The 18,220-nt window shown below is 40.8% G+C and overlaps 2 protein-coding genes across 2 annotated transcripts in view; one reads left to right on the top strand and one right to left on the bottom strand.

The window, feature by feature from the left end:
- LOC110497487 (inactive ubiquitin carboxyl-terminal hydrolase 53-like) overlaps positions 1-5,906 on the top strand; it is a 57,506-nt gene extending 51,600 nt beyond the window's left edge. Inside the window, exons 16-19 of the mRNA XM_036954463.1 lie at positions 2,014-2,092; positions 2,187-3,049; positions 3,348-3,436; positions 5,234-5,906. Of these exons, the coding sequence (XP_036810358.1) occupies positions 2,014-2,092; positions 2,187-3,049; positions 3,348-3,424 (1,019 nt within the window). The 3' untranslated portion in view covers positions 3,425-3,436; positions 5,234-5,906. The remainder of the gene's footprint in view (positions 1-2,013; positions 2,093-2,186; positions 3,050-3,347; positions 3,437-5,233) is intronic.
- An 8,442-nt stretch (positions 5,907-14,348) lies between these two features.
- LOC110497488 (fatty acid-binding protein, intestinal) lies at positions 14,349-16,608 on the bottom strand. Its single transcript, XM_021573618.2, has 4 exons — positions 16,453-16,608; positions 15,886-16,058; positions 15,208-15,315; positions 14,349-14,871 (listed from the first exon to the last, which is right to left on the bottom strand). The coding sequence occupies exons 1-4, from the start codon at positions 16,517-16,519 to the stop codon at positions 14,821-14,823; spliced, it is 399 nt and encodes a 132-aa protein (XP_021429293.1). The 5' UTR covers positions 16,520-16,608; the 3' UTR covers positions 14,349-14,820.
- Positions 16,609-18,220: the final 1,612 nt, after the last annotated feature.

The raw sequence follows: 18,220 nt of genomic DNA, 5'->3' as shown, positions 1-18,220 counted from the left end.
AAAAAGAAGGAAAAGCAGATTAAGGGACTGTTCATTTTGATCCCCTGACTTAATGGTGCTAGATTATGGCCAACTGAATAAGAGGGCAATACGCCCTAAACGCAAAGGACCTTTGTCATGATTGTCAGAGCCCTGGTGAGTCATGCAAAATCAAACCCTTCAAATCTCTTACGTTCTAATCTGCACTAGCTATTTAAAATACATGACGATATCCGAGAAGAAAACGCTAAATAAACCTAGTGTGGAAATAGATTTTGAGCCAAGCTAACAAATGGCCTACTGTTGCTACTGTAAATAGCAGTACTGTAAGTAACACGTCAAAATCTATCAGACATGTGTAGTGTACAGTAGGATATGTGTTGTGTTGTACTGTAGGTCTCTGACTATTTTCCACACTGAGAATGAGGGTAGGCAAAATATAAAAATACAGTAACATCCTGACTTGATAATTTGTTGTTGTCATGTTGAGAGGGAGATCTTATTAAACCTTGCCAAAGCTCGACCCTATTGACTTTGTTTCCTAGAGGGAGTTTGTTGCAGTCTGCCTTGATAGCTATATTCTAGATTTGTAGATTCTGTGCTCGCAACATCTTTTGACAGGATGCACAAATCCTATGTGAATTTGAGGGAAAAGATTACCTTCTATTCACATTTTATTCTATGTGTATTTGATGAAAAATATGATATTCTATGCCATTGTATCTTATGTGGCATTTTTGTCAAGTTTTATCCGATGTGTGTTCAGAGGCTAAAGAGGACATTTTAGTCACATAAAAATAAACATTTTAAACACCGTATGAGTGAATAAATGTACACAGAATGTCAATTTGGATTGTGCGCTGGTTGACTGTTGGTCTCTAGAATGCCAAAAAGTTGATTTAACCTGTTCACCCATTAAGCCCCTCCACATTCATTCATCTGACAGTAATCCCCAAATGCTTGTTCAGATGCCGCAGCTGGACTTGACTGTTTCCACCTTAGTCATTGTTGTTAATATGTTAGCTTGTGTGTAGAGCGCTGTGTGCTCCAGTAGGATATGTTCCCCGTAAAATATATAAAATCTAAGCTATTCAAAGCTTTTATTGCAACTGAATCAAGTGCTGGCCCCTTTTTTAAATTTTCATGTGCTCGAGTGTTGGCTGCAAACACTCTTTCATAATTTTATGCAAGAGCATAGAGTTGAACATGTTTTATCCATTCACCTGAATATGTTAGCTTATAGTAATGCTTCCTTCTACAGTCAACCTGTGTGAATCTAGAGCCAAACCGACTCCCACAGCTTTTATCCTTGCATGGACCTCTAGGTCAGTGGCAGGAAGGGAAAAAAAGTATGCTTCTATTTTTAAAGTGGATGAATTTAGCATGCATACTGCCTCCTGCTGTGCGATTGGTCAATCCAGCAGCAGGGTCAAGGGCGGAGGAGATCAACCCTGTGGTGCCATCGTGCGTCAGAAAAACAGAACTGCTTTTACTCCCCCAACTCACTGGCAGTGTGAGACAAATAGGCTATCTCCCTGAAAATAGGCCCTTCCCTATTTCTCTTGCTCTCTTTCTCTCTCTCTCTGTCTCTGTGTCAGTGTCTACCTGCTTGTCCATCCCTCTCTTCTTTCTTTCTTTCTTTCTTTCTTTCTTTCTTTCTCCTGCTCTAATGTTTCTCCTGTGTGTTGCTCTGTTCGTTTTTTTTCTCTTCTCTGCGATTAGGTGTTATTTTCTTTGTGTCTCTAGAAAATGGTGGTTTAAAATGAAAATTTTCCTAATTTATAAATCATGAATAAATAGACCTGATTAACTGTTAATTTAATTTATTCAATGGAATCACCCCCAAATTGTATTACTTTTCCCTTCTGGACAAAATATCAAGATTTATCGTGGGGAAAAACGATCCATACTTTATAAATAATGTAAATAAATAACTCCAGAAAATGTTGGTGATTGCATCATTTTGGGGTTTCATTTTCATTTTGTCCTAGGCAGTGAGTGTGTTAATTTCAGCTTAGTCTATTTTTCTTCTAGGTAAACATCAACTGACAACTCAGGGAAAGAATTGCGACCATCAAGTTTCACATCTCCTGAAAAGTAGTCCAAGTTCAAGGTAATGTTATGTTGATATGTTTAATGTCATTAATTGTCAATGTGTACATCCATATTTTGTGCATTTAGAAAGTATATTGTGTTCTATTCTACAGACAGAAATGTAGATACAGCCCCTGTAGTTCTAAGAAAGGAGCTGGTCTAGAGAGGGACGCTAGCTCCTCAGACAACAGGAGCAGTCACATGATGGAATCGCCAGAGATGAGTAACAACAACAGAGGTGGTCACCATGGCAATAGCCCCGCCCTGCGGCGCTTGGGTGAACCCAGCAGCTCGGAGTGGAACAGCTCCGACAACCTGACTGGGAATCTCTCAGAACCAGAGGACAGTGCCTACCGCTCCAGCAACAGCAAGCCCCTTCTGTCCGAGTTGCCCTGTCCCCCCCACCACCTGGCCTTCCACCAACCCCCCCATATCGAACTGGAAGAGCCCTCATCTCAACATCAGCCCATCACGCCACCACTGCCTCACCCCAAATCCGCCCAGCGAGCTTCCCCTCACCAGGGGGATGTTGGCCGCCACTGCTTCCATCCCAGGCTACTCCAGGAGCCCTCCCAGACCAGCCCCCGGCCCAGCGTCTGGCCCACCTCGGCCTCACATACCCCCAGCCCCAACCGGAGGTCGGAATCCAATGGCCCTCTGCAGAGGCCCTCGTCGGGTGCCAGCTCCAAGTCGGGCTCGGACCCAGAGAGGAGTAACCCGTCGTCGGGCGAAAGTGAGGAAAGGCTGCCCATCTGCAGGCCACCTGGAGCAGAGTCAGCGGCAGCCCAAGGGGTTTCCCTCACCACGTACTTCAGCGTGGACAATTGCATGACGGACACATACAGACTTAAGTACCATCACCAGCGACCCCTCCTACTCTCGGCTATCTCGGAGCCCCGAGAACATCCCAGCCACCACCTGCACCCCGCAAACACACACTCCATGCTAGACCCACCCAAAACCCGGCCTGATGCAGGTAAGCTTGTACAGTCACAGCGGCTTGTAAAAACACCTACGGACATTCATGCACAGTACACTGTTCCAAAACGACATGTTCTCCTCATACTGTACAAGTCGTCTCAACAGTAAAATTACAACTATAATAAAGTATAAATATTAAAGCATCCAAATATTTTAAATGCTGGCATCTGCCCAAAATTTGCTTTGACGTCATCTGTAAAAAAAAAAATTTAAAAAACAGAAAAAATGTCATGTGTGTTTTTGCATTGAGTTCATCTTCATCTATATTGTTTTATTTTTTTCCTCGAAAACAGGCCATAACAGCAATAAGCCCACTGCAAAATGGAACCCAGTGACAGCCAAAGCACTGGATGAGCGTGGCTATTTGTGATGGTATTATCTGGTAAGTGATACACAGTTCCTCTTTTCAGCACTTTTTTAATGGCTCCGCTACCAGATCCTTCTATGAATATAGATGCAGTTTATTTTGTACAAGCATTACTGCACGGCATGCTGCACTCGCCTGAGTCAAAATCAGTGAGAGAAGGGCAGACACAAAATAATTTTATTTCCCTGGAGATGATAATGCACGACATTTCTTATTTTAATTTAATGCAGTAAAAAAGATATATTAATCTGTATACCAGGATTTAAGCTGTTCAACACCACTACTCAGGACATGCACTGACTTTGCTACTTATTGAGGAAATATTTGCTTACAGTAACCATGTTTCCATCCACCGTTTTTATGCGACTAAAGTGATAGCGTATAAAAAAAAAAACATGACAGCTGTGATGGAAACCGTTTCAATACAATTTTATAAATGCCGATAGATCATTTGTTTGTTCGACCTGGAATTTTTTTGTCTGTAAAATGTATCATGCGAGAAATGGGGGTGGAAACGCCTTTATAGACATGTATTGATATAATAGATAGCCATCATATGGAAGTAAACTTGGAGTCACGCGATATGGTGTGTGGTCCTCCCACTACGGCTTGGTAAACCATGAAGTTCATTAGGCTACAGGTGATAAGTGATGATGAACTTCACATGGTGGTGAAAGTACACATTGATCTTGATGCTCCTTTCCGATATATATCGAAGGTCTTATGCTGGTGACATGATGATCGATGCTTGACTGCCATTTGACAAATACAAATATATATATCTTATATTTAATAATCTCATCATGTAGACTAGCCTACCCGCACTGTATCTGATAGTTGCTGGTTGAAAATACAATCTACACATTACCGTATTATCAGCAGGTTTGCATGGGCGGGAGTTTCGGCTTTCCATGGTGACATCACCATGCGATAAATTGATTAATTGACCAATAACAAAGAAAGTCCCAAACCTCTGTGCCAGTGACAGCTACTTTTCAGTTTCCCCCTCCCCACTCAGACCACTCCCAGACCGAGCAAATTTTTAGTTTCAGAAGTTTTTTTTACTAAAAAGCAATTGTTTCCCATTTTAATGGAAATCTATTACAGTAAGGTACTTAATTGTTACCCAGAAACAAATTGATATTGATAAATTGACAGCTGAATTGGGCCTTTAAGAAATGCACTAACTAAGCTGCTCTGGATAAAAGTGTCTGCTAAATGACTAAAATGTCAACTTAAACAAGCAAAAACAAGAGCTGAAAAATGCACAACCAATAAACCAGACTTGGGTCAAATACATAGGTTGAATACTTTAAAATATATGTTAATCAGAAATATTTAGTTTGCGTGATGCACTTATTTTACTGTTGTGTTGGTTTCATTGTACTCAACCAAATGAAATGTATTTGAAAATATTTTACATTATATATTTTACCCAGGTCTGCAGTACAAGAAGTGTATAAGGACAAGAAATGTTTTTAGTAACAAGCTCTATAGCACATTGGCAATGCGGGCCTCTGTAGCTTAGCTGGTAGAGCATTGTGCTTTGAACACAGGACAGTGGGCCTAGTGGTTAGAGCGTTGGGCCAGTAACGAATGGTTGCTGGACAAATCCCCGAGCTGCCAAGCTAAAAATCTGTCGTTCTACTCCTGAGCAAGGCAATTAACCCATAAACAATTTATGTATGCTTTGGATAAAAGTGTCTGCTAAATGGCATTTCTTTCTTGGAAATGTACTCATGGCGTATTCATGGCGTACACATACAGTATGATCCATATCATAGTAATCTACTGTCCTCTTCTTACTCATAGGTCTGATGTCCATGGAAAATAATCTATTGAACTGGATGCCAAAGAGTCTGCTGACTGGAAAGGTGTTGCTCCTAGAACTTCAATTGAAATCAGTGTCAAATGCCAAATCACTGATGCACTGTGGGTTGCAGAAGTATTTATATGTATTTTGAAGTAAGATACAGTTTGATAGTCCACTGTCACAGAGAAAAATGTTTATGTATGTTGATAGATGAGTTGGAAGTTGGAAAGGGCAGTCCAAGGCATATTACAGTAAAATATAATGATAACCTGTTGAATATACACTTGCTACAGTGTGACATTGACCTCTGGGATCAAGAGGTGTATCTTTTGGTTTAAGGTAATGTGCATCCCTGATTGTGTGGCCAACACAAATGTTATTTCCGAATATGAGCACCAAATTCAGCAATCTCAGAATACAAACACTAGCATTGTGTTTGCATACTTGTTATCCTGCTGAATAGACAGCTGTTACAATGTTAGCCAACGTGCATGAGGACTTATAAAGAGGTAACAATAGTGATGTGTACAGTATGAGCATGCGCATGGCATACTTTACATTTGTATCCAACCGACATCCAAATTCCAATTGGTTTATGTTATTGGGTCTACTTCAATTATACAGTGCCTTGCGAAAGTATTCGCCCCCCTTGAACTTTGCGACCTTTTGCCACATTTCAGGCTTCAAACATAAAGATATAAAACTGTATTTTTTTGTGAAGAATCAACAACAAGTGGGACACAATTATGAAGTGGAACGACATTTATTGGATATTTAAAACTTTTTTAACAAATCAAAAACTGAAAAATTGGGCGTGCAAAATTATTCAGCCACTTTACTTTCAGTGCAGCAAACTCTCTCCAGAAATTCAGTGAGGATCTCTGAATGATCCAATGTTGACCTAAATGACTAATGATGATAAATACAATCCACCTGTGTGTAATCAAGTCTCCGTATAAATGCACCTGCACTGTGATAGTCTCAGAGGTCCGTTAAAAGCGCAGAGAGCATCATGAAGAACAAGGAACACACCAGGCAGGTCCGAGATACTGTTGTGAAGAAGTTTAAAGCCGGATTTGGATACAAAAAGATTTCCCAAGCTTTAAACATCCCAAGGAGCACTGTGCAAGCGATAATATTGAAATGGAAGGAGTATCAGACCACTGCAAATTTACCAAGACCTGGCCGTCCCTCTAAACTTTCAGCTCATACAAGGAGAAGACTGATCAGAGATGCAGCCAAGAGGCCCATGATCACTCTGGATGAAATGCAGAGATCTACAGCTGAGGTGGGAGACTCTGTCCATAGGACAACAATCAGTCGTATATTGCACAAATCTGGCCTTTATGGAAGAGTGGCAAGAAGAAAGCCATTTCTTAAAGATATCCATAAAAAGTGTTGTTTAAAGTTTGCCACAAGCCACCTGGGAGACACACCAAACATGTGCTCTGGTCAGATGAAACCAAAATTGAACTTTTTGGCAACAATGCAAAACGTTATGTTTGGTGTAAAAGCAACACAGCTGTGAACACACCATCCCCACTGTCAAACATGGTGGTGGCAGCATCATGGTTTGGGCCTGCTTTTCTTCAGCAGGGACAGGGAAAATGGTTCAAATTGATGGGAAGATGGATGGAGCCAAATACAGGACCATTCTGGAAGAAAACCTGATGGAGTCTGCAAAAGACCTGAGACTGGGACGGAGATTTGTCTTCCAACAAGACAATGATCCAAAACATAAAGCAAAATGTACAATGGAATGGTTCAAAAATAAACATATCCAGGTGTTAGAATGGCCAAGTCAAAGTCCAGACCTGAATCCAATCGAGAATCTGTGGAAAGAACTGAAAACTGCTGTTCACAAATGCTCTCCATCCAACCTCACTGAGCTCGAGCTGTTTTGCAAGGAGGAATGGGAAAAAATTTCAGTCTCTCGATGTGCAAAACTGATAGAGACATACCCCAAGCGACTTACAGCTGTAATCACAGCAAAAGGTGGCGCTACAAAGTATTAACTTAAGGGGGCTGAATAATTTTGAACGCCCAATTTTTCAGTTTTTGATTTGTTAAAAAGTTTGAAATATCCAATAAATGTCGTTCCACTTCATGATTGTGTCCCACTTGTTGTTGATTCTTCACAAAAAAATACAGTTTTATATCTTTATGTTTGAAGCCTGAAATGTGGCAAAAGGTCGCAAAGTTCAAGGGGGCCGAATACTTTCGCAAGGCACTGTATCTTCACTTTTTTTGGGACCTGCCTGAATTTTTCCACGTACAGTACCATGCATGTACTTTATAGGCCATGAGAGACATAAAAAGTACATGCATGGAGAGACATTTATTTCAACCACTGCTAACTTGACCAACTTTAGCCACTGCCAACCAAAAAGTAAAAGGAATGATAGGGGAAAGCTCACTATGTTCAGAATCTGTGGCAAAATCACCTCTAAGTAACATCAATCAATCAATTATACACTGCTCAAAAAAATAAAGGGAACACTTAATCAACACAATGTAACTCCAAGTCATTCACACTTCTGTGAAATCAAACTGTCCACTTAGGAAGCAACACTGATTGACAATAAATGTCACATGCTGTTGTGCAAATGGAATAGACAACAGGTGGAAATTATAGGCAATTAGCAAGACATCCCCCAATAAAGGAGTGGTTCTGCAGGTTGTGACCACAGACCACTTCTCAGTTCCTATGCTTCCTGGCTGATGTTTTGGTCACTTTTGAATGGTGGCGGTGCTTTCACTCTAGTGGTATCATGAGATGGAGTCTACAACCCACACAAGTTGCTCAGGTAGTGCAGCGCATCCAGGATGGTACATCAATGCGAGCTGTGGCAAGAAGGTTTGCTGTGTCTGTCAGCGTAGTGTCCAGAGCATGGAGGCACTACCAGGAGACAGGCCAGTACATCAGGAGACTTGGAGGAGGCCGTAGGAGGGCAACAACCTAGCAGCAGGACCACTACCTCCGCCTTTGTGCAAGGAGGAGCAGGAGGAGCACTGCCAGAGCCCTGCAAAATGACCTTCAGCAGGCCACAAATGTGCATGTGTCTGCTCAAATGATCAGAAACAGACTCCATGAGGGTGGTATGAGGGCCCGACGTCCACAGGTGGGGGTTGTGCTTACAGCCCAACACCGTGCAGGACGTTTGGCATTTTTCAGAGAACACCAAGATTGGCAAATTCGCCACTGGCGCCCTGTGCTCTTCACAGATGAAAGCAGGTTCACACTGAGCACATGTGACAGACGTGACAGTCTGGAGACGCCGTGGAGAACGTTCTGCTGCCTGCAACATCCTCCAGCATGACCGGTTTGGCGGTGGGTCAGTCATGGTGTGGGGTGGAATTTCTTTGGGAGGCCGCACAGCCCTCCATGTGCTCGCCAGAGGTAGCCTGACTGCCATTAGGTACCGAGATGAGATCCTCAGACCCCTTGTGAGACCATATGCTGGTGCGGTTGGTCCTGGGTTCCTCCTAATGCAAGACAATGCTAGACCTCATGTGGCTGGAGGGTGTCAGCAGTTCCTGCAAGAGGAAGGCATTGATGCTATGGACTGGCCCGCCAATTCCCCAGACCTGAATCCAATTGAGCACATCTGGGACATCATGTTTCGCTCCATCCACCAACGCCACGTTGCACCACAGACTGTCCAGGAGTTGGCGGATGCTTTAGTTCAGGTCTGGGAGGAGATCCCTCAGGAGACCATCTGCCACCTCATCAGGACCATGCCCAGGCATTGTAGGGATGTCATACAGGCACGTGGAGGCCACACACACTACTGAGCCTCATTTTGACTTGTTTTCAAAGTTGGATCAGCCTGTAGTGTGGTTTTCCACTTTAATTTTGAGTGTGACTCCAAATCCAGACCTCCATGGGTTGATAAATTTGATTTCCATTGATCATTTTTATGTGATTTTGTTGTCAGCACATTCAACTATGTAAAGAAAAAAGTATTTAATAAGAATATTTCATCCATTCAGATCTAGGATGTGTTATTTTAGTGTTCCCTTTATTTTTTTGAGCAGTGTATTCATAAAGCCCTTTTTACATCAGCAGATGTCACAAAGTGTGTATACAGAAACCCAGCCTAAAACCCCAAAAGCAAGCAATGCTGATGTAAAAGCATGAACCTAGGAAGAAACATAGAGAGGAACCAGGCTTTGAGGGGTGGCCAGTGCTCTTCTGAATGTGCCGGGTGGAGATTATAAGAATACCTGGCCGTTAAGGCCAGATTGTTCTTCAAGATGTTAAAACGTTCATAGATAATAAGCAGGGTCAAACATTAATCACAGTGGTTATAGAGGATGCAACGGGTCAGCACCTCAAGAGTAAATGTCAGTTGGCTTTTCATGCCCGAGCATTCACAGGTCGAGACAGGTCAAGATTGTTGAAAGAGTAGGTCCGGCATAAGGTAACCGGTTCTGTGGTAAACAGGTCAGGGTTCCAGGCAGAACAGCAGAAACTTGATCAGCAGCACAACCAGGTGGACTGGGGATGGGGACAGCCAGGAGTCGCCAGGTCAGTTAGTTCTGAGGCATGGTCCTAGGGCTCAGGTTCTCCGGGAGGGGAGAAAGCGAGAGAGAGATTGGAGAATTAGAGGGAGCATACTTAAAATCACACAGGACACCTGATAAGACAGGAGAATTACACCAGATAGGACAGACTGACCCTAGCCCCCCCGGCACATAGACTATTGCAGCATAGATACTGGAGACTGAGACGGGGGGGTCGGGGGACACTGTGGCCCTGTCCGACGATACCCCCGGACAGGGCCAACGAGGCAGGATATAACCCCACCCACTTTGCCAAAGCCCCCACACCACCAGAGGGATATAAACAAACCACTGACTTTCTACCCTGAGACAAGGCGGAGTATAGCCCAAAAATATCTCCCCCACCGCACGAGCCCAAGGGGTGCAAAAACGGACACAAAGATGATGTCGAGTATAGTGAAAAAAGCTAGACCCCTCCTAGGGACGGCATGGGAAGTCAGTGACTTAGCCCCAGTAATTGGGTCAGAGAGAATACCAGTGGAGAGAGGGAACCAGCCAGGCAAAGACAGCAAGGGTGGTTTGTCACTCCAGTGCCTTGCCGTTCACCTTCACACCACTGATTTGAAGGTATTTGAGTTGATTTTGTCGTGCAATGTTGAACATGGTGAGCTTTCCCCTTTCACTCCCATTGTTAGTAGTGGCTATTTAAACAAATCAAAGCTGTGGGTGACAGTTTATCTGGCTCTGTAGACTACTTTCAGAGTAAGTGGAAAAAATAGAGGTATGTCTGAAAACAGTGAAAATAACCTTTAAGTTGTCTTTAAAAACAAATATTATTCAGTGAAGATAACGGTAAGGATTTAATATGATCACGGGTTATAGATATTGTAGCTTTTAAAGGCAATGTTCCCACATTCACGGAGATCCTATTCATGGTAAGTGCTGATAATGTTGTCTCAATCTGAAAATTAGCATAGTGTCCCAAGGTGTGGAATACTAATGTATGCAAGCATGATGGTGTCAATATGTTTTTGTCAATGCCTATAAGCAGTGATCAGATTCAATCCGGGCCAAGGTGTGGGACACTATGCGAGCATGATTGTGTCAAATGTTTTTGTCAATGACACCGATAGTATCGCAATTTAAGGTGCAATTTATTACAATTTTGATAAAGATGATAGCAAGTTGTCCTCTAGATGTTTTTGAATGAAGCCAAACAAATATCATTCACATTAGAATTCATTTATACCGTTTTCATTGTATAAGTCGGTTCATTTCCTGTTAAAAACCAGGAACCGTAACTTCTACTTATTTTCATGTTTTTTTTTTACATACATCATTTTCATAATTCACATTGTGATTGGAAAATATGAATACATTTTTAAAAATTTAAGTAGTCTCAAGTCAGTTAAGAACAAATTCAGCCTACCGGAGAACAGTGGGTTAACTGCCTTGTACAGGGGCAGAATGACAGATTTGTACCTTGTCAGCTCGGGGACTCGATCCAGCAACCTTTTGGTTACTGGACCAATGCTCTAACCACTAGGCTACTCACCTACATATTAGGTAAATAACCCAATGGGAAATGGCTTCAGTTTTGGTGATAAAAGGCCCAGTGTAGTCTAGATTTTTCCCGTGTTCTATATATATTTCCAAACTATGAGGTTGGAATAATACTGTAAAATTGTGATAATTGTAGTGTAAGAGCTGTTTTGAGCTGTTTGAAATTTCTCAAAGTTTTGGTGAGAGGGAGTTTTGGCCTTCTGTAAATTAGTTTTTAGACCAATAAGAAAGAGAGTTCCAAATCTCTATGCCATTAACAGCAGAAACTTAATTTTGTAGTTTTTTGTAGTTTTCCCCTCCCCACTCAAACACTTCCAGACAGTCCTAGCAAATTTTTGGCTTGAGAAATTGCTATTTCCTAATTAGCTATTTTTGTTTCTTTTTTACCATTTTAATTGAGAACAATCACAGAAACTATTTGATATTGAGTGGCTGCATTGAACCTTTAACACTTCATAGTTTAACACTTTATGGGTGACATTTTCTTCCCACAGAGTGACACTTTTGCTTATTTTATATAGGTGGGATGGTACTTTATCCATGGGGATTTCTGAACACTGCAGCTCATGATTTATGTTGCAATTTTGCAGCATTTGGACATTGCCTTGGATCACTTGCCATTACATATTGAAAATGTTATAGGTCGTTTGCTCATGCAAAGTGCTTCTTTGTGAGAGGAAAATGGCACATTCCAGATATCTCAACTCCATTGCCTGTTATAAAAAAAATTGCAACAGAGCTACATTGTGGTTTTATGGTATTTAAGTCATCAATGGACAAAACCACTTGCGGTTAACTGGGGATTACGTACAGTGCCTTGCAAAAGCATTCATCCCCTTGGCGTTTTTCCTATTTTGTTGCATAACAACCTATAATTTAAATAGATTTTTATTTGTATTTCATGTAATGGACATACACAAAATAGTTCAAATTGGTGAAGTGAAATGGGGAAAAAATTACTTGTTTCAAAAAATAAAAAAAACTGAAAAGTGGTGCGTGCATATGTATTCACCCCCTTTGCTATGAAGCCCCTAAAGAAGATCTGGTGCAACCAATTACCTTCAGAAGTCACATTGTTAGTTAAACTGTCTACAGGTGAACTTTATTTAAGTGTCACATGATCTGTCACATGATCTCAGTGTGTATATTTATATTTCTACGCCTGTTCTGAAAGGCCCCAGAGTTCGCAACACCACTAAGCAAGGGGCACCACCAAGCAAGCAGCACCATAAAGACCAAGGAGCTCTCCAAACAGGTTAGGGACAACATTGTGGAGAAGTACAGATCAGGGTTGGGTTATAAAAAACTATACGAAACATTGAACATCCCACGGAGCACCATTAAATTCATTATTAAAAATTGGAAAGAATATGGCACCACAACAAACCTGCCAAGAGGACCGCCCACAAAAATCACGGGCCAGGCAAGGAGAGCATTTATCAGAGAGGCAACAAAGAGACCAAAGATAACCCAGAAGGAGCTGCAAAGCACCACAGGGGAGATTGGAGTATCTGTCCATAGGACCACTTTAAGCCGTACACTCCACAGGGCTGGGCTTTACGAAAGAGTGGCCAGAAGAAGAAAAAAGCCATTAAAGAAAAAAATAAGCAAACACATTTGGTGTTCGCCAAAAGGCATGTGGGAGACTCCCCGAACACATGGAAAAAGGTACTCTGGTCAGATGAGACTAAAACTAAGCTTTTTGGCCATCAAGGAAAACTCTATGTCTGGCACAAACCCAACACCTCTCATCACCCCGAGAACCCTATCCCCACAGTGAAGCATGGTGGTGGCAGCATCATGCTGTGGGGATGTTTTTCATCGGCAGGAACTGGGAAACTGGTCAGAATTGAAGGAATGATGGATGGCGCTAAATACAGGGAAATTCTTGAGGGAAACCTGTCTCAGTCCTCCAGAGATTTGAGACTGGGATGGAGGTTCACCTTTTTTTTCACCCCCCCAAAGGGGGTGAATACTTTTGCTATGTATATTCATTAACATAATGATTTATTTTAATTGCAATGTTCCTCTATCCATTTGCAATATGTGCAAATAACAGATACAGCAATTGCATGGTTGGGCAGAAGCATTAACAAAACTTGAATCTGAATCTTGCACCATGTTCCAGAGTACCCTGGTACTTTCAGAAAAATAATTTACAGGGATAGTTCACCCAAATTACATATTGGTCTATGCAGTCTATGGACAAGGTAAGACAGCAATCCATGCTTTGGTTTTGTTTAACTGGCCACTGTCTCCAAATGTTTTAGCATGTATGGCACAAATTCAATGCAAGTCAATATTCCTGATATTAGAATTGTTCACGTTTCAGGTCCTACATGTTGACTCATCGGCATAAAATGTAGTGCAGCGTCTATGGGCAAAAATCTTTACGAGAAAAAAGCTATTGAATACTTAGCATCTTGGCTGTCATTTTTCAGTTAGCAAAACAACATTTATTTTTCTTTATGGATTATGCTATTTATTTGACTCATAATCCAATTGTGTTCTGTCATTTGATTTGGGGCATTTATTTAAATGCATGCTGCTTTGAAATTCACGGTTTTGCCATTACTTCTAGTAAAATAAACATTTTGTAGTGGTAAAATAAGTATTGACATTTTTGCTTTCAAATAATTTGGGGTAGGACTCAACAAGCTGGGACCTTCCAATAAAAATGGATGTCATAGTATTTGTTCACTAATGTTCCTGGGCTGTTGAAATACTGTATGAATCCCATTTTATATGTTTTATTGTAGCTCAACTTGAAAATGTGTCCCCAGTTCTCACTGGTAGTGTTTTTATTTGCTTATTGTAAAGTTGGTTATTTCAATGCTTTACATTAAATGATTCATGTAATATACAGTTTATTATTCATTTATGTAAGTCTTGCTTCTCACGGGCTATTTTTGGGAGTTTGGACTTCGTATATATTGCTCTGCTGTTGTATCTGGAGTGCCTTTGCATTTTTTTTCCATGAGAAAGTTGAACAGGTTCCATTTAAAAAGAAACATGTACAGTAGAGCTGACTGTGCACACTTTATATTTTTGGAGATGCCTATGCATTTATATTTATTCATTGTTTAATAAACTTAAAATGATGCAATCACTAAACGTGTTTTGTATGCCTCTGGTTTATGAAGTCACTTGATTTCCATTGATGATTGCCAACAGTGAGTCAGTCATTGGCAATAGCGTATTGCAGTACTGTGCTTGTACTCATCTAATCGTGAATATTCATAAATATCTGTATACATTATGCGCACATTGAGAAATTCAGAAAATGTGTTTACTTCTTAAAATATCAAAACTTGAAGTGCAAATCAAACCTGCTTTATACATTTCTATTACAAATAGTTACTTTTGTACAGCTAATAATTATGTTATGTTACAAAGACCTGAAGTGGTCCAATGGCTTAGGAAAGGTTGTAAAATGTTCAGTGTCACAATGGTATCATTCTGGATTTGAAGGTAACGCTTCTTGTTCTTAGCGGTTGGATTGGTTGATCGGTTTCCTCTAACCCCTCTTGAAAAATCTCTGGGCTTCGACTCCATCGTAGCTGTAACTCTGTTGGAGGAAGAGTATATATATATATATACAGTATATATATATATTTTATTATGACAACAAAAATATCTTACAACCAGACCTGGTTCAATTTCATATCCATGACAAACACTTCTGTCAAATGCTGCACTTGATTTGGTTTGCTATGTACAATTGAACCAATAGAATAGTCCCAACATTGCAAACTCCAAGGTAAATCAAGATGGGTACTTTCAAGCATTTGATTTGTACTTTGGCCAAGGTCTGCTGCCTGTTTTCTTCTTCAAAAGTGTAAATACGTTTTATGGAGGTTTTCATTAAGGGTGTGTAAAACATTTTCCAGAGAGGGTAACTAACCTGTACAAGTTCCTCTCCAACAATGGCTCTGGTAGTTGTCAGCACCTTTCCATTGTCCTTTCTGGTGAATGTACCTTTCATCATGTCTCCTTCCATGCCCCATGAACCCTGAGGGGTGAAAGGTCAAATAATTCATCATGATAATGGTCCAAGAATCAAGTGGCAACATTCCAGGTAATCGTTGTTGCAGTCATGCTGCACATCTCAAAAGATTATATCATATTCATCTAGTTGCTGAAAGGTTTTATACTTCATCAGGCCTGTGGTTATACTTTATATGCACAGTAGTATACTGTCCACAATAAAGAAATGGATTGTGAATGTGTTCTAACCGGTATCCTAGTGTGGACACATTGGAACATAGCCAATGGGACTGTACTGTTTTATTGAGTAAGAATAATTGCCTTGTACTTTGCAATTCATTATCAAGTACTGAATCTCAATAGCTTATGAGCACAGAAAAATAATGCAATAAACTTTTGTTATTGGAAATAACAGATAGGAATAAAATATGTGGAATTGTGGTATGCACCAATTCAATTATATTGTTACTAATTTATTATCCTGGGAATACACTATGCATCAACATAACAACTATGCCTAGGCTCTTCCACAGATATTGTCTGTATGGCAGCAATAATATAATACTATATAATACTGTATAAATGCATTGCTTACTGATAGCATTGTCCCATCTGCAAGGGCATACTCAAAGGTGACTCCCAGGGTAAATTCCAAATCCAGCGTGCGGAAAGTACTGGCCTCCTTCACGACAAACTTGTCTCCAGTTTGTTCGAGGATGATCTTAAGGTTATCGTGAGCGGCCAGCTTCCTCTTGACCATGTTGATTCCTGTGAACAGACACACAATCCATGTGTCCAATACCAAATCTCATTGAACCATGCGCAAACAACTATACAATATATTTCATCTGCATGTAATACAGTGCAGCGCCTGGCTAGAGATGATGCATTCATTTTACAGTACCTTAGGTGCAAGGTGCACACATAGTCCTCTAAAGGCATTTAATGCATTAAAAATAACTTTTATACAAACACTGAATTTGCCTGTGGTACAAAACGTGAATTGACATTATTTGCATTATTTCTTAAATGCACTTTGTATGCCTGTTTATGTATACATCTTGTAGGCCTACTTGTCTTTGCTTTCAAATGCATTTGTGCCATTTGTGCCCAAAAGTCTTTCCCCCAAAACAAATTTTCCAAAAAACGATCAATCTCTTACCCATCTGCTCCATGAATTTCTCATAGTTCTCGCTGCGGTCTACATTCCAAGTGCCGTTGTAGGTCATGGTTGCTGGAAGGGTTGGACTGGCTCTACTCTAAGGAGTGACCTGCCTTAGCCTACCACCTGGCCTTTTAAACCATGTCCCGTGTTAGCTCACTCTCTTATCGCTCTCCCCTATCTCATATGCTGATGTGGCTGTGTAAAGCTCATATTTCCTCAAGGCTACACAAGTCATGATCTCCCACTGTGTAGTTCCAATAGCTGTGACTGGGTATAATGGGAATTCCTTTAATGATCATACAATATGCAAGGGCAATGTTCTGACATTATTTGCCCTTTACCATCACATAGTTATTTGTGGTCGCAGATAATCTGTCTACTAGTGCTGTGCTTTGGATGTACAGGATAGTTCCTTTGTCATAAACACTGGGTCACTGTTTTCCATCTATTTAGTAGAGCAGTACTGCTGTTGCTCCTACTCATACTACAAGTAGTAGTAGACAAGTAGTAATAGTAGTAGTAGTAGTAGTAGTGGTAGTAGTAGTAGTAGTAGTAGTAGTAGTGGTAGTAGTAGACAAGTAGTAGTGTGGTAGTTGTGTAGTAGTAGTGGTAGTAGTAGTAGACAAGTAGTAATAGTAGTAGACACATAGTAGTAGTAGTAGTGTAGTAGACAAGTAGTGGTAGTAGTAGTAGTAGACAAGTAGTAGTAGTAGTAGTAGTGTAGTAGTGGTAGTAGTAGTGTAGTAGTGGTAGTAGCAGAGCTCAGCAATTTAACAATTTATTACTGTCCCAAGCTGCCCCTTGGTGGTACCTTGGAATCGTCTGATCACAGCCTCTGAAAAACAAACATCAAATATTAGTTAAAATGATGTGTCTCCTAACCCCATTTTTTCTCTCTCTCGCTCTCTTTAGGAGATATCGCTTCTCCCCTGCCCCGTTCTCTCTCTCTCTCTCTCTCTCTCTCTCTCTCTCTCTCTCTCTCTCTCTCCTACTCTCTCTCTCTCTCACACACACTTTTAGGGTCTGTAGGTTATTTGTGCTGAAAGGGGTCTAAAGTGAGAGGTGAGCAATTGAAAATTGAAAATGTATGGGACTAACTTTCAGAAACGAGTCATATCATTTTATCTTTGGTTATATGTATGTCATTATATATTGATGTCACTATGTTTCTCTATTTGGTTAGGTCAGGGTGTGATGTGGGGTGGGCATTCTATGTTTTGTTTTCTATGTTTCTTTATTTCTATGTTTTGGCCGGGTATGGTTCTCAATCAGGGACAGCTGTCTATCTTTGTCTCTGATTGGGAATCATACTTAGGTAGCCCTTTTTTCCCCCTCCTTTCAGTGTGGGTAGTTGACTTTTGTTAGTGGCACTAAAGCCCTGTAAGCTTCACGGTTGTTTCTATGTTTGTTGTTTTGTTGGCGACATTTTAAATAAAAGGAAAATGTACACTCGCCACGCTTCACTTTGGTCTACTTCTTTCGACGGCCGTGACAACTGAACAGAAATATAAACACAACTTGAAACAATTTCAAAGATTTTACTGAATGACAGTTCATATGAAGGAATCAGTTAATTTAAATAAACTCATTAGACCCTAATCTATGGATTTCACATGGCTGGGAATACAGATATGCATCTGTTGGTCACAGATACCTTAAAAAAAGGGGGCCTCACAATGGGCCTCTGGATCTTATCACAGTATCCCCCCCCACCTTGCTCCCTGCTGCAGCCACTTTCACATTACTCTCTTTCAAATCTCATCTG

This window comes from Oncorhynchus mykiss, chromosome 19 (assembly GCF_013265735.2).
Source record: "Oncorhynchus mykiss isolate Arlee chromosome 19, USDA_OmykA_1.1, whole genome shotgun sequence".
Taxonomy (NCBI): domain Eukaryota; kingdom Metazoa; phylum Chordata; class Actinopteri; order Salmoniformes; family Salmonidae; genus Oncorhynchus; species Oncorhynchus mykiss.
This window is presented reverse-complemented; position numbering and strand designations above follow the sequence as displayed.

Bases quoted from the DNA above. Each gene is read 5' to 3' on its own strand.
- LOC110497488 (XM_021573618.2), bottom strand. From the start codon at position 16,519: ATGACCTACAACGGCACTTGGAATGTAGACCGCAGCGAGAACTATGAG. The intron at 15,316-15,885 runs GTAAGCAATGCA...TTCACCCCTCAG, and splicing joins CAGATGGGACAATGCTATCA to GGTTCATGGGGCATGGAAGG. The intron at 14,872-15,207 runs GTTAGTTACCCT...TTCCTCCAACAG, and splicing joins TTGGAGAGGAACTTGTACAG to AGTTACAGCTACGATGGAGT.